At 41.8% G+C, this 15,367-nt stretch overlaps 1 protein-coding gene and 1 non-coding gene across 2 annotated transcripts in view; both read left to right on the forward strand.

Annotated features, from left to right (window-relative positions):
* LOC123509247 (dendritic arbor reduction protein 1-like) overlaps window positions 1-12,455 on the forward strand; it is a 19,460-nt gene extending 7,005 nt beyond the window's left edge. The window contains exons 2-4 of the mRNA XM_045263449.1: window positions 5,831-6,653; window positions 6,992-7,051; window positions 12,083-12,455. Of these exons, the coding sequence (XP_045119384.1) occupies window positions 5,831-6,653; window positions 6,992-7,051; window positions 12,083-12,273 (1,074 nt within the window). The 3' untranslated portion in view covers window positions 12,274-12,455. The remainder of the gene's footprint in view (window positions 1-5,830; window positions 6,654-6,991; window positions 7,052-12,082) is intronic.
* Trnaq-uug lies at window positions 3,102-3,173 on the forward strand. The gene has a single exon. It is a non-coding gene; the product is annotated as a tRNA-Gln (tRNA).
* Window positions 12,456-15,367: the final 2,912 nt, after the last annotated feature.

Genomic DNA, 15,367 nt, shown 5'->3' on the forward strand with positions numbered 1-15,367 from the left:
AACAGAAAAGAAAATTCCAGCTATCTTTAATTAGAGCTAGCTTTAATTAGAGAAAATGTCAAAATACTCAGAATTTAGAGCAAAAAAAAAAAAAACGCTAAAATGACAAGGAAAAATAAAAAAATAAATAAAGAAAGAAAGAAAGAAAGAAAAAGGAAAATTAGAGCTAGCTTTAACTTACCTCACGAAAACAAAGAGAAATTTGATTTGATACATTTATTGAGATACATAGGCATACATACATATACACAAATTCTCAATACAAAGCGAGAGGGACGAGGAGGCAAGACAGAGGGTTGGGGGGGGGAGGAGTGGAGGTGGGCACAGGTAGCACAGGTAAGCTTAATTAGCCCCCAGGTAAGGCACAGGTGAGGTGGTGACTTAGCACCTATGAATTTTGAAGAGAGAGAGAGAGGCGAGAGATGGGGCTATGAATGATCTGATGTTCTCTCTCTCTCTCTCTCTCTCTCTCTCTCTCTCTCTCTCTCTCTCTCTCTCTCTCTCTCTCTCTCTCTCTCTCTCTTCTCTTAACTTTTCCCTACCTTCCCAACACATGAAAAGAGTAAAAGGAAGAGATGATACAAGAAGGGAATAAGAAATACATGAAGAACTGTCTATGAATGAATTAGTACGTATTCTCTCTCTCTAGGGAGGTTAAGAGGAAGTTCAGGGTTATAGAGAGAGAGATGAACCTTCTTCCATACCGCCCCAACACAAGAAAGGACTAAAAGGAGTGATAGAAAGGAAGAAATAAGAATAAACATGAAAAACTGTCTATGAATGAATTGGTACAGTATTCTCTCTCTCTCTCCTCTTTCCTTCCCAACGCAAGAAAAGAGCAAAGAAAGAGTGATAAAAGGAGGAAATAGGAAAACATGAAGAACTGTCTGAATGAATTGGAACGCTCTTTTGGGGAGGTTAAGGGGACAAGGAAGGGATGGATCAGGGATAAGGGGGCGGAAAATTGACCCTTATCTTTACACCCCACACTCACGGAAAGGGTAAATGGTTGATAAATGGGGGAAATAAGGGAGACTAAGAAAAAACTGCCTGGAATGTTGGGTAGGTGGAGGGCAGGAAAATCTTTATGAATGGGCGGGTTAGTAAATGAGAGAGAGAGAGAGAGAGAGAGAGAGGAGAGGAGGGGGTATTTCGTGGTAGTGGGTCCACCTGGAGTTTGGCAAAGTGTTCTGGGATTAAAGACACGGTTGAAAAATGAGGAAATGGAATAGCAATTAGAAGAGAGATGTTTGCATACACACACACACACACACACACACTCTCTCTCTCTCTCTCTCGATTTTTTTTACCTTTTTTCTCTTCGTTATCATTTTCTTTCTCTTTTTTCGTCATATTTTTCATTTTTTTTCCTCCACGTGAAAAAAATATAAGAAAAATGTGATAATAATGAAATACGACGAGGAATAAGAAAATAATCGATAATGAAAGGAGACAATTCAAAAGATGATAAAAAGAACAATGAAATAAAGAAATAGAAAACTTCATATATTTCCTCCAAAAATTCCCTTCATCTTAACTCCGCCTAATCCTCCTCCTCCTCCTCCTCCTCCTCCTCTTCCCTCCTCTCCATAATTACCTTTCCTAAGCCTCCTTTATCCTTCTCTTCGCCTCTTCTTCATTCATTCCTTCATTCATTGCGCCCTCCTCCTCTTCTTCCTCCTCCTTCCTCCTCCTCCTCCTCCTCTTCCTCCTCCTTCTCTTCCTCCTGAGAGAGAGAGAGAGAGAGAGAGAGAGAGAGAGAGAGAGAGAGAGACTAACTCAAATAAATTAAAACAATGAGGAAGAGGAAGAAGAATAGGAAAAAAGGAGGAGGAGGAGAAGGAAGAGAAACAGTATAACGAAGTAGATGAAATAATGATGAGAGAGAGAGAGAGAGAGAGAGAGAGAGAGAGAGAGAGAGAGAGAGAGAATATATCCTCCTCTTCTACTTAACCTTTTAATATTCTTCCTCTAATAATCTCTTCCTCCTCCTCCTCCTCCTCCTCCTCCTCCTCCTCCTCCTCCTCCTCCTCCTCCTCCTCTCTCTCCTTCTCCTCCTCCAGTCAGGTGTTTTCTCTGGAGACTGTATGAATGGGGGGCGGAGACACAGACAGACACTCAGACAGACAGACACACACCTGCGCTGACCAGGTGGGCGGCCCTCACCTGAACTATTGAGTGTTTACCTGTGCTGTGGTTTGGCCTGGGGGCAGGTAATGGAGGGAGAAATGAGGGTAAAGAAGGGTAATGAGGGAAGGATGTGGAAATGGATGAATGAGGAAAGAGAGATGAGAAGAAAGGAGGAATGGGGGAAGAGAAGGAAAGAGGGATGAGAGAAGAGAAGGAAGGAGGAATGAGAGAAGAGGAAGGGAGATTAATTAAATAAAGGGAAATAAGGAAGTAAAGAAATAGGAATAATAATGAAGGGAGTAAGAGAGAGAGAGAGAGAGAAACTAGTCTTTTTTTATTTCACTTTCTCACTCGTCTCTCACGCTCTTTTCTCCTCTTCCTCCTCCTCCTCCTCCTCCTCCTCCTCCTCCTCCTCCTTCCTCCCATCATTTCATTAACCCTTTCATCCTTCCATTCTTCCTCCCTAACTTCCTTCTCTCTATACCAGACCTAACACTCTCCCTAACTTCATAACACAACAGTAAATATACTTCCCTATCCTTAACAACCCTATTCTAGTCCCTATCCAATTAGATACACCAAGCCACTCGTTTATTCATTTATTTCCATTACTCTTACTCCTTTCTATGCGCGGCAGGCGAGAAGAACATCAGGGGAGGCAATTAGCAGGCAGTCAGGTGTGCTAGGGTGCGTGTGTCACAGGTAAATAAGAGAGAGAGAGAGGGGGGGATCTAAACACCTGTAGTTGTTCTCTCGTTGTTGTTATTTTATTTATTTTGTGTTTTTTTGTTATGTTTGAGAAGGATATGTGTGTTAACTAGTGTACAGGTGTGTGTGTGGGGGGTAGGGGTAGGTTAGTTTAAGATAGATAGGTCTGTGTGGCTTAATAGGTCTCTGTGGCTGAAGGGTACAGCGCTCATCTCACGGTACAATGGTTGCCGGTTGAACTCTCGTGCGTGGCAGTGTTGTGGGGTCCCATGGTGTAATGGTTAGCACTTTGGACTTTGAATCCAGCGATCCGAGTTCGAGTCTCGGTGGGACCTGGTGTCTGTTAGTACTTATTTTCCTGATTGAAGAGACTCAATTTGCATTCCTTAGAGAGACGTAGGTTAAGAGGACACCTGATATAAGTATTTAAGTGGTATAAAGGTTATAACAAAGGCGACATGAGCTAAGTTCTAAAGATCAGTAGTGGGAACCAGAAATAATGGGTTTAAGCTTGAAAAATTCAGGTTTAAGAGAAAATTGGGAAGAAACTTATTTTCCAACAGTGTTTGATGAGTGGGACGGACTCAGTGGTCATGCAGTCAGGGCTGAGTCAATAGGAAGCTTTAAAGGAAGATTAGATAAATGTATGGATAGAAATGACAGATGGAATGAGGCACCTAGCTTTGCACAGACAGGGACTGATATAGGACACACACACACACACACACACACACACACACACACACACACACACACACACACACGTGCCCCTCATTAGCAAGACAGGTGAGGTAGTGCTAAGTGAGCCCAGGTGACCCAAGCTGACCTGACCTCTTTGTACAGGTGAGGTCAGATGAGCTGCTAATTACAACTCACCTGTAAAAGACAATTAAGGACCAGTGTGTCTGTGTGTGTGTGTGTGTGTGTGTGTGTGTGTGTGTGTGTGTGTGTGTGTGCGTGTGTCTCTCTCTCTCTCTCTCTCTCTCTCTCTCTCTCTCTCTCTCTCTCTCTCTCTAATGATGTCATGGTCAGAGAGAGAGAGAGAGAGAGAGAGAGAGAGAGAGAAAATGAGCGAGATAAAAAAAAATCAGACAAGACATGAATATAAAGAAAAGAAATACAACACACACACACACACACACACACACACACACACACACACACACACACACACACACACACACACACACACACACACACACAAGACTCGACACGTTTGAGTCATCCTGCCTCGTGAGTTTAGGATGAGTCAGCGGTGAATCGTGAGGGAAAAAAATGGATGACTTAAGGAGGAAAATGTAATAGGTCCTTCCTTTTTTCCTTCTTTTTTTTTTCCTTCTCTTTGTGGTTGTGTAATTTTTTGTTGTTTTTCTGTTTCCTGTGTCTGTTATTCTTGTTTTCCTCTTTCTTTTTCTTTTTCTTTTTTTTTTTTTTTTTTTTTCCTTTTGTGGTTGTATGATTTTACTTGTTTTGTTTTGTTTTCTTCGTTTTTCTCTCCTTTTTCTGTTTCCTGTGTCTGTTTCTCTTGTTTTCCTTTTTTTTCTTTTTCTCTTTTTTCCCTTTTTCTTTTGAGATTGTATTATTTTACTTGTTTTTTTTCTTTCTCTCTTTCTCCTTTTTCTGTTTCTCTTGTTTTCCTTTTCCTCTTCTTTCTCTCTCTCTCTCTCTCTCTCTCTCTCTCTCTCTCTCTCTCTCTCTCTCTCTCTCTTGTCTCTAGGGATCTTTTATATTTACTTTTTTTTTCTTTTTATTGTAGTTTTCTTTTCTTTTTTTTTCGTTTCTCTCTCCTTTTCCTGTTTTTTTCTCTTTGTCTCTTTGGTTTTCCTTTCCTTCGTTTCTTCCATCTTCTATTTTCAGGTTCCTTTTAATTTTGCTTTCTTTTTTTTTCTTGTTTTTTTTGTCTATTTATCATTTTCCTATTTTCTTTTCGTTTTCGTTTTTTCCGCCTTGTTTTTTTTATGGTTCTTTTTATTTCTTCTTGTTTTCTTGTTTTCTCTGTTTTTTTCTGCCTTTCTTATTTTCTCTATCTTTTTCTCCCTTTCCTATTTTCCTGTTTTCTTTCTCTTTTCCTTATTTCATTTTCTATCATGTTTTTTTTTTCAGGATTCTTTTATTTTTCACTTCCTTTTTCTCCTTCCTTTTCTCTTGTTTTTATTTTTTTTCTCATTTTTTCTTTTTATTCTATTTTTATGATCTTTCTCCTTTTTCCCTTCTCTATCTTCTTTCTCCTTTACTTCTTTCCTTATTTTCTCCTTTCCCTTTTCTTTCCCTCTCATTCACCTCTCCTCTCTTTGTTTCTCCCTCTTTTCCATTCTTTTCCCTATTCTCTCCCTCTTCTTTCCTTCGTCTGTCTTCCGATTCCTTTCCTCCATCCTCCTCCTTCAACTACTGCGTCACTCGAAAGATTTACGCATTATCACCCTCCCTCTCTCTCTCTCTCTCTCTCTCTCTCTCTCGTGTCACTCCGGCACTCTCTCCCCTTGACCTCTCTTAACGGGTCATACACTGGGCGCTTTATGACCTCCTTGCTGCGTCCTCTAAGCCTCACAAGATTTAAGGGACTATTTTGAAGGAGTATTGCGCGGTGCCTTCACTGTTTCAAGAGGTTGTGGTTGAAGGGGCGCAGGTTTTGAAGGGTTATAGTAGTTGTAGTAACAGGTTAGTGGAAGAAAGAGAAACGCTCCTGAGAAGCCGGCCTTGCAAAGTAGTCTTGCCGAGAGAGCTTTGGCTAGTGTTTTTGATAGATTTAGTTATGTGGAGGCTTCACTGCTTGTGTCACGCTGCAGTGGATGGGGCTGAGGTTTTCATGGCTCCATTCATATCTTAAGGATTATAGATTGTTAACACACACCATTGCCGTTTCCTTGGGTTATCCAAGGTGGCTTGGTCATTCTACCGTTCTACAAGCAATAGAGTGCCTTCAGCCTTCATTACTGACCCAGAGGACCCTCACCTACATAGTACTGACCTCCCTTCTCTCTCTCCTCGCCAGGCCGAGCTGGACCGGTACCTGCCCAGCCTGCAGGAGGGGTCCGTGCAGCCCCGCCGCGACTCCGCCTCGCAGATCAACGACTTCTTCAATGACGAGGGCGACGCGAGGGACCCCGCGGGGTGTGGGTGGGCGGGCGGCGGGCGGCGAGGCGGCGGCAGCACGTACGTGTCCCCGGTGAGCCAGAGGGACGTGTTTGACGAGGACGTGTTCATCAAGCCGGAGCCCGTGACGCTCAACGTGTGGGAGGACGTGGGCCCGTCCCTGCGCCAGCTGGAGGCTGAGGCCCAGGAGGTGCTGCAGCCCCCCCTGACACACTACCCCCACCCTCCCATCACACCTAAGCTGGAGGATCCACCTTTCGCGCCCTGCCAACTGTCACTGGAGGGCCTGTCCACCCCTTCCCCGCCACCGCCACCGCCCCCACAACTCCTGCCGCAGAGACTCCCCCTCCCCTCCACCCCAACACTCACCCCCACCTCCACCCACCCAGCCTTCAGGTTCCCCTCCACCAGCACAGTGGGCCCCTCCCCGCGCCTGTGCATGCCCCCCACGCCCCCAGCCTCGGACCACGGCTCCCCCGCTGACCTCAACTTCCGCCGCACGCCCCCGCCGCCCTATGTGGTGCCCCTCTCGCCCAACTCAGCGGGCATCAGCGGGGTGGGAGTTGCCTCCACGTGCACGGCGGGGCTGGGAGGGGGCGGACCCAGCTTGGCGTCGCCCCCCCTGCCCGCCAGCCTGCTGGGGGAGCCCGGGATGGTGAAGTACTCCAGGAGAAACAACCCCGAGCTGGAGAAGAGACGTATCCACCATTGTGACTTCCTCGGTGAGTGTGTGTGTGTGTGTGTGTGTGTGTGTGTGTGTGTGTGTGTGTGTGTGTGTTGGTGTGTCTGTGTGCGGAATGAAATAGATCATGCAGTAAAGAGCAAGAAAGAAGGGAGATATGAGAGAGAGAGAGAGAGAGAGAGAGAGAGAGAGAGAGAGAGAGAGAGAGACGGAAAACAGAAATGTATCTTTTACCCCCCCACGTCTCTCTCTCTCTCTCTCTCTCTCTCTCTCTCTCTCTCTCTTCCTCCGCTCTATACATCCTCCTCCTTTACCTCTCCCTCTCTCTCCCCTCTCACCTTCACAGCGCCCCTCTCACCTCTCCCTCTCCCCCCACAGGCTGCACCAAAGTCTATACCAAGTCGTCACACCTCAAGGCACACCAGAGAATTCACACAGGTAAGCTAATTAATCTGTAGGTGGTGGTGGTGGTGGTGGTGGTGGTAATTATTGTTTATCTTCTTCGTCTTCTTTTATTCATGGTCGTCTGTTTTTCTTGTTCTTTATTAGTTCTTTCTTTCTTCTTTATTTTCTTCTTCTTCTTCTTCTTCTTCTTCTTCTTCTTCTTCTTCTGCTTCTTCCTGATTATCGTTATTATTGATCTTTCTTTTCTTCTTCTTTTAGTCATGGTTGTCTTCTTCTTCTTCTTCTTCTTCTCTTCTTCTCCTCTTCTTCTTCTTCTTCTTCTTCTTCTTCTTCTTCTTCTGTTGTCATTGTAATCACATATTTTCCTCCTCCTTTTTGTTGACTTTGTAATTTATTTCTTCTCTTCTAATCTTCCAGTACTACCTCTCTCTCTCTCTCTCTCTCTCTCTCTCTCTCTCTCTCTCCAACGTATTAACTCCATGCCTTTCTCCTCTCCCTCGTCTTCTCTCCAAGCTTCCCTCCACCTTCTCCTCTTCCTCCCCTCCTCCTCCAAATCGTGCAGCTCAGTGAGGCGGAAAAAAAAAGAAAAGAAAAAAAGAAAAAGAAGTAAGTATGCATGACTCGCTGGCGGCAGGCATGCAGACGTGGCTAGACTGACCAATCACAGGCCAGCTTCTCCTTCATTCACAAGTCTGGGATGTGGCGGAGGTACGATGACTCCCACTCCTGCCGCTCGATACGATACCTTCACATTCTATACAGCCTGATTACTCGTTCTGGGCTTTGTTTTCACTGGTTATGTATTTTTTAAAGGTGTTTTGTAAGGGTTGAGGTAGTGTATGGCCCGTGTGGTCTGCGAAAAAAGGTTAATATGAGACGCTTTAGAGTACGGTTTATTTGGCAAACTTTAATTCTGATTCTGGGCTTCATTTTCACTGGGTATATATATTTCTAAGCTTTTTTATAATTGTTAAGACTTTTTTTTTGTACATTAGGCGTTTGAAATCATGTTAAAATTACGTTTGTGAAGTTGCGAGCCGGGACAACACACAATCCTGCTTCTAATAGGAATGACACCTCCCTTTCTTATAGAAAAAAGCGTCATTATTAATTCCAAGCTTAGTATTCATTGCTTGTATACTTAAGCGGATGTTTCATGAGTGTTAATGCAGAGTATAGCCCGTGCGGGGTTTGAAAATAAGGTTAGAAATGAAAAGTGCTGCTGCGTACGAGAACTTTGGCACGTGGCCTCGACTGCACCGCGCTGCCACGTGTACGATGATACCTATTCAAGCTACATTCATCTGCTCTTACGTAGTTATCTTCCATTCATTCACTCCATTTCGATGCCGTAGTGGTAAATCATTAGTAGTGAGAGGGAGAGGGATAGGAAGAGCAGGAGGCGATAAAAGAAGAGAAGTAGGAAGCAGGTGGTGATGGTATGGAGAGAGAGGAGGAGGAGGAGGAGGAGGAGGAAGAGGAGGAGGAGCTGGAAGAAGAAGAGGAGGAGGATGCGCTGAGGACAGTAATAGATAATAATGAAGAGGAGTAATAGGTGTTTTTATTTTTACTTATTTTGTGGTTGTGTTTGGTGAATGAACCAGAGAGAGAGAGAGAGAGAGAGAGAGAGAGAGAGAAAATTTTTCCTGTTTTCTTCCTTCTTTATTTGGAAATTTTGGTTTTTTTTCCGAATTTTCTTTCTGCTACGAAACTTTCTCTGCATCTTGCCTTGTGTGTGTGTGTGTGTGTGTGTGTGTGTGTGTGTGTGCGATATGTACACGCACTCACTCACACACACACACACACACACACACACACACACACACACACACACACACACACACACACACACACATTATCCTTCTCATACAAAGAATCACTCGACTGACTCTCTCTCTCTCTCTCTCTCTCTCTCTCTCTCTCTCTCTCTCTCTCTCTCTTACCTGGAGTACTGGAAGCTCGCCAAGGCCTCACAGGTAAGTCAGCACAGGTGAAGCTGCTTACCTGGCCATGCGCGCACACACATACACACACACACACACACACACACACACACACACACACACACACACACACACACACACACACACACACACACAGACAAAGGAATGGAAACAGAACATCATAATCAACAGAGAGAGAGAGAGAGAGAGAGAGAGAGAGAGAGAGAGAGAGAGAGAGAGAGAGAGAGAAATGAAAAAAGAAATAAACGAAAATAAAAAAAAAAACTAAACGAGAGATAGAGAGAGAGAGAGAGAGAGAGAGAGAGAGAGAGAGAGAGAGAGAGAGAGAGAGAGAGAGAGCAATATCAACACTAGAGACTGTCAGGAGTTGGCTATCGTCTCCCTTATAAGGAAAGAGCCGCGGAGACTGCCAAGGGCCCGAGAGAGAGAGAGAGAGAGAGAGAGAGAGAGGGGGTTTACTGGCCAGGGTCATGCGCGGGGTCATATGTTGGTGGGGGTGAGGGGAAGGTTGGGGAAGAAAGGACTTGTTGCCAGGAGAGATGGTGGTGGTGGTGGTGGTGGTGGTGGTGATGGTGGTGGTGGTGGTGATGGTGGTTGTCATTAGGTTAGGTTAGCTTAGTAAATAAATGAGAAACGATAATATTTGGTTAGATGAGAGAGAGAGAGAGAGAGAGAGAGAGAGAGAGGTCAAATGATATACAGCAACAAAAATGAAAATTAGCAGTGGTAGCAACAACAATACCACCAGTAGCAGCAGTAGTGGTAGTAGCTGGAACAGTAGCAATAGTAGTAGTAGTAGTAGTAGTAGTAGTAGTAGGAGGAGGAGGAGGAGGAGGAGGAGGAGGAGGAGGAGGAGGAGGAGGAGTAATATTCGTAGTAGTAATACACTAGTAGTAGTAGTAGTAATAGTGGTAGTGGTGATGGTAGTTGTAGTAGTAGTAGTAATGGTGGTAGCAGTAGTAGCAGTGGCAGCAGTAGCAGTGGTGGTGGTGGTGGCAGTGGCAGGTGGTGGCAGCAGTGGTGCAGTAGTAGCAGCAGTAGTAGTAGTAGCAGCAGTGTGCAGCAGCAGTGGCAGCAGTGGTAGTAGCAGCAGTAGTAGTAGTAGCAGCAGTAGCAGCAGCAGCAGTAGTAGTAGTAGTAATAGTAGTAATACTGTTAGCAGGAACAGTAGCAATAGTAGTAGTAGTAGTAGTAGTAGTAGTGGTAGTAGTAGTAGCAGTAGCATTAGCATTAGCATTAGCACCACCAGCAATACTCATGGTAGTAACAAGAACACCAGTAGTAGTAGTAGTAGTAGTAGTAGTAGTAGTAGTAGTAGCAGAAGCAGCAACACTCAAACAGTACCACCACCACCACCACACTAATGAGACCACCACCACCACCACCACCACCACCACCATCACCACCGCAACGTTTGAGTTTGAATGAAGCCAAGGAATCCTGTTTTAAAGTAGTTAGAGGTGACGCTGCACAAACCACAACCAGGAGGAGGAGGAGGAGGAGGAGGAGGAGGAGGAGGAGGCGTTGCATTCATGACCGGCTTCCTGTTTTTATGAGATGTCCGTAAAAGGAGGCAGCAGTGTCCATAATAGGGAAGGGGTGGGAGGGGGTGATGGGGGGCGGGGCGTTCACCCATTCAGAATTAAGGTGTGGACTGAGTAACCCTCCCTCCCCATTCTCTCCTTCCCCCCCCCTCCATGCTTGTTCTCCTGTCCTCCTCCCCCCCATCTCTCTCTCTCTCTCTCTCTCTCTCTCTCTCTCTCTCTCTCATCTCTTTTTTCCACCTCATATAGCTATCTCATTCTTAAGTCATGTCTCTAACTCGTGATAAATTTTCCTATCTCGTATTTCTAACTAAAATCTTACTTTCCTGACAATTTCTTTTAACTGTATGAAATATTTTTTTTTAATTAATTCTCATATATTTTTAGCTCATTATTCACTTCTTCTTTTTTTTCCTTAATTTTTAATCTTACTCATAATTCTCCTTAGTCATCTATTTTTTCTGACTCATTTTTCTAACTATACTTTAATATTTTTCAGTTCATTTTTTGTAACTCTAATTTCAAACTATTTTTCTTAACTCATTCTCAACAAGTTTTTGAACATTTTAATTTACTCCTTAATGAATTTTCAAAGCCTATATATATAACTCAATCAAACTTATATTTCAAAACCTTTTATTTCTTTTATTTATTTCTTTTTTTTTTGTTGGATTGAGTGCCTTAAAGAAGTGTCCCTGATCCCTTATTTAGCATCATAATCCCCTAAAGACCCGTGTAATCCGGTGTGATCCTTTTAACCCTTCAGTGCCATGACGCGTTTCTACATTAATTCTGGTGACTATTTGGTGATTTTATACAGCTTCAGAAACTTACGTGGGGATTAAAATATTGAAGAGTGTGGTCATTAATCTCCTGACCTTCATAGACTCTTGCTAATGTCAACAAAATGGTCTAATCGTACACAAATGTCAAGGTAAAAATGTGTCCCAGTACTGAAGGGGTTAACAAAACATCAAACCCTTTTTAAAACACCTGTACTTTCTCACCTTTGGAAGTTAATCTAAGCAGGAGGCAAATGCTCCTATAAAAATACCACAAACCTTTGATGATTCTATCTAATCCTATCTGATCCTTCAAACAAAACCTTTACTTCTTTCTCTTGTAAGTTAAATTAGCCAGTAAGTGAACATAGCCGTATCAAACTCACTAATTCTTTATAAAGTCATCTGATCCTTTTGAAACCCTTATTATGTAGTATCCAACACCTTAAACCAGCGTTCTTCTGTCTCTCTGGGTACTTTATATAACTACCCCATAAAAGAAACAAGACAAAATAAGACTAATCCTTTACAATTCTTCTTGTTGAACTCTATCAATAAAGGATCAGACACTACTGAAATCTCTTAAAATACATAATTTAGTAATTTTAGCACACACACACACACACACACACACACACACACACACACACACACACACACACACACACTCTCTCTCTCTCTCTCTCTCTCTCTCTCTCTCTCTCTCTCAAAAAGTACGGTACTCAATCCAGCCCTTTTAACACCTGTGCCTCTCTCTCTCTGTCATCCCAACAGGTGAAAAGCCGTACAGGTGTCAGTGGCCGGAGTGTCAGTGGAGGTTTGCACGGTCAGACGAGCTCACCAGGCACTACAGGAAACACACTGGAGCCAAGCCGTTCAAGTGCAAGGTGTGCGAGAGATCCTTTGCCCGGTCAGACCACCTCGCCCTGCACATGAAGAGACACATGCCCAAGACGCAGAAATAGTGAAGAAGGCGCTGAAGAAGAAGAGAGAGAGAAATGTGAAGACTTGGAGCATAAGGTGAGGACAGAAATAGGTGTACAAATGTAAGTGAAGAAAGAAAGAAGACAAAATAGAAGATAAGTGAAGAGAAAGGAGAAAGAAAAAGTGAAATAGGTCTGATAAAGAAAGGAAGGAGAAATATGCACGAAAAAGGAGAAAAGAAAGAACAGACCTGGAAAAACAAGAGAAGTGGAAGAAATAGATGAAGACGAAGGAGGAAAATAAACAGAAGCCTGGAAATGAAGGAGGGAGAAGGAAAGAAACCAGGAAAATGAAGAAGAGAGGAAGGATAAAAACGAATCTTCACAATACGAGTGAGTAAAGAAAATAGTTTAGTGAGCCCTCTTGTTTTCTTCCACCAGTGCTAGAAAACGGAGTGTGAGTAGCTATCTGTTTACATTTGTAGGTTATAAAGGAACCAAACTCCATTTTCTCTCCTTCCGTAAGCTATACCTGGGCATGATAATGATAATAATTAATGATAAGATAATGTAACCAAGAAATATTAAAAAACACTATTTTATTTCTCTTGAAGTAGAACGTTTTGATACATAATTGTTAAGGTGTTTTTATACTTGTCTTATTATTATTATGATTGCAATGTTCTGTTTACCATTAAGGCTATTTGCTACACTACCTATAAGATCTAAATGTATACTCTTTTTTTTTTTTTTTTTATTGTTTTTTTTTTATTTAATTTTTCTAAGCTTGTTTTGGTAGCTGCTCTGCATTAATTTATGTTAGCAGACACTCAGACATACACCATCTGTTTCTTACTCTTCTTCTTTCTGATTTCTTTACGTAACACAAAAAATTTCTTCTTTATTTTGTTTCTCTCTTTCTCAATTTTTTTTTTTTCTTCGATTTTTTTTACGTAACTCAAAAAAAATTCCTTCTTGAGTTTAGTTTCTTTATTTTTTTTTCCTTTTCTCATTATTTTCTCACTCCAGAATTTCCTTGAGACTTTTTCCATCCATTTTTTTTTTTTATCTTTCCTCTTTCCTTCCTTCATAGTGTCCCCCTTACCTTTCCCTCCCCCCATTTCCCTCCACCCTCCCCGTTCCCTACCCTCTCCTCCCTTCCCTTCCTTCCTTACTCCTCCACTCCCCCCACCCATCATGAACCGCGCACACAGAAATCAGTACGTACACACACACACACACACACACACACACACACACACACACACACACACACACACACACACACACACACAGCTATATTCACGTACACGGAAGTACACACAACATGTACGTACTAACACACACGTGACTGGCATAGCGGCCGTGATGGAGTATTCTCAGTGTGTGTGTGTGTGTGTGTGTGTGTGTGTGTGTGTGTGTGTGTGTGTGTGTAGAGGGATAATGCGATGATAAACGAACAGAAAAAGGTTATTATTATTATTATTATTATTATTATTATTATTATTATTATTATTATTATTATTATTATTGTTATTTTCATCATCTTTATTACTTTCTAGACTAATTTATTTTCTATCCATATGTTGTTTTTTCATCCTTAAAGTAAAAAAGTATCGTATAAAACTGACGGCAAGAAATTCGTCCCTGAAAAATTGATTACAAAATAGCTTGGCGTGAGTAAAACTTTATTTATTGATTTATTTTTATGAGTGAACGCAAAACAAAAGACAACCGCTTATCCGGAAAATATTTACCCACAAGGCAACTCAGGAAAACGATCCGCCGAGGGAAAATATTTGGAGAGGAACGAGGAAATGTGTCAAGGAAAAGAATTTGTGGCCAAAAAAAATATTTGAAAGGACAATATTGGTTTTGTTAAAGGAAGCCATTTTAAAGGATAATGGTTAAGGCCGGTAGTGCAAAGTGTTATTACTATTCCGTCACCGCAAAGGGAACACGAATGGGTGGCTAATGGCATGGGACGAAAAAATAATAGGTTATGTAGAAAAAAAAGAGAAGAGAAGAAAAAGAGAGAGAGAGAAAGAATGATTTTAGATGAAATGAGAAATCGTACTGAAGGTGTAAAAATAAAACGAAAAAAGAGAGAGAAAGAAAAAAAAACAGTAACAAATAAAAGAAAGGATGAAATTAAAGATAGCGGAGATAGTAGTGTTATTACTATCATTACTATTATTACTATTGTCACCGCAAAGGAAACATGAATAGATGATTAATAACACGTGACAAAAAATATAGATTATGTAGAAAAAAAAGAGAAGCGAAGAAAAGAGAATAAAAGAGAGAGAAAGGATGATTTTTAGAGAATGCAAAATCTTACTGAAGGTGCAAAAACGAAAAAAAAGAGAGAAAAAAAACAATAACATGAACAAAAGAAAGGATGAAATTGAAGATAGCGAGGATAAAATGAAAGTTTAAACAAAGACTGCTAAAAATAGTAAAAAATTGAATAGAGGAACGAAGGTCAAAGTACATAGAAGAAAGACCAAGGAATCAGACACGATGGGAAACAGTCAAGGGAGAAACAGAAGCTGCAAGAAACGAGGGAATAAGAAAATAGAGAGAAAAAAAGTTTGTTAAAGAAAAATGCAAAGAAAAATCGAAGGTAAGAAGAAAAATATGTAAAGAAACGAACAAATTAGGACGAAAAGTTGTAGAAGAGAGAGAGAGAGAGAGAGAGAGAGAGAGAGAGAGAGAGAGAGAGAGAGAGAGAGATAATACACGCCAGGTATTTCCGACTAACACACCGTTGAAGATTTAGCGATCATGCACATTCCTCCTCCTCCTCCTCCTCCTCCTCCTCCTCCTCCTCCTCCTCCTCCTCTGTCTGTGTAACTACAAAAGACTCCTTCTCTTTGCTGCTGCTGTAAAGTTTGCATTATTTTTTTTCTATTTTCATATTTTTTTTCGCTTCAAATAAAGTGAAAAAAAAAATAAAAGGTATATATTTCTGCTTTTAATGAATTGGATATCTATTTATTTATTTATTATTTTTCGCTATAGTGTCACTTCAGTAAGTCAAGAATGGAGTTAACTGAGTGGCAAAGCAAAAGAAAAAAATAATAAGTGAATAATTTTAACGGATCATTTAATTTGGTTCGACTTTTCTCAAATA

Source organism: Portunus trituberculatus, chromosome 3 (genome assembly GCF_017591435.1).
Source record: "Portunus trituberculatus isolate SZX2019 chromosome 3, ASM1759143v1, whole genome shotgun sequence".
Classification (NCBI taxonomy): Eukaryota; Metazoa; Arthropoda; class Malacostraca; order Decapoda; family Portunidae; genus Portunus; species Portunus trituberculatus.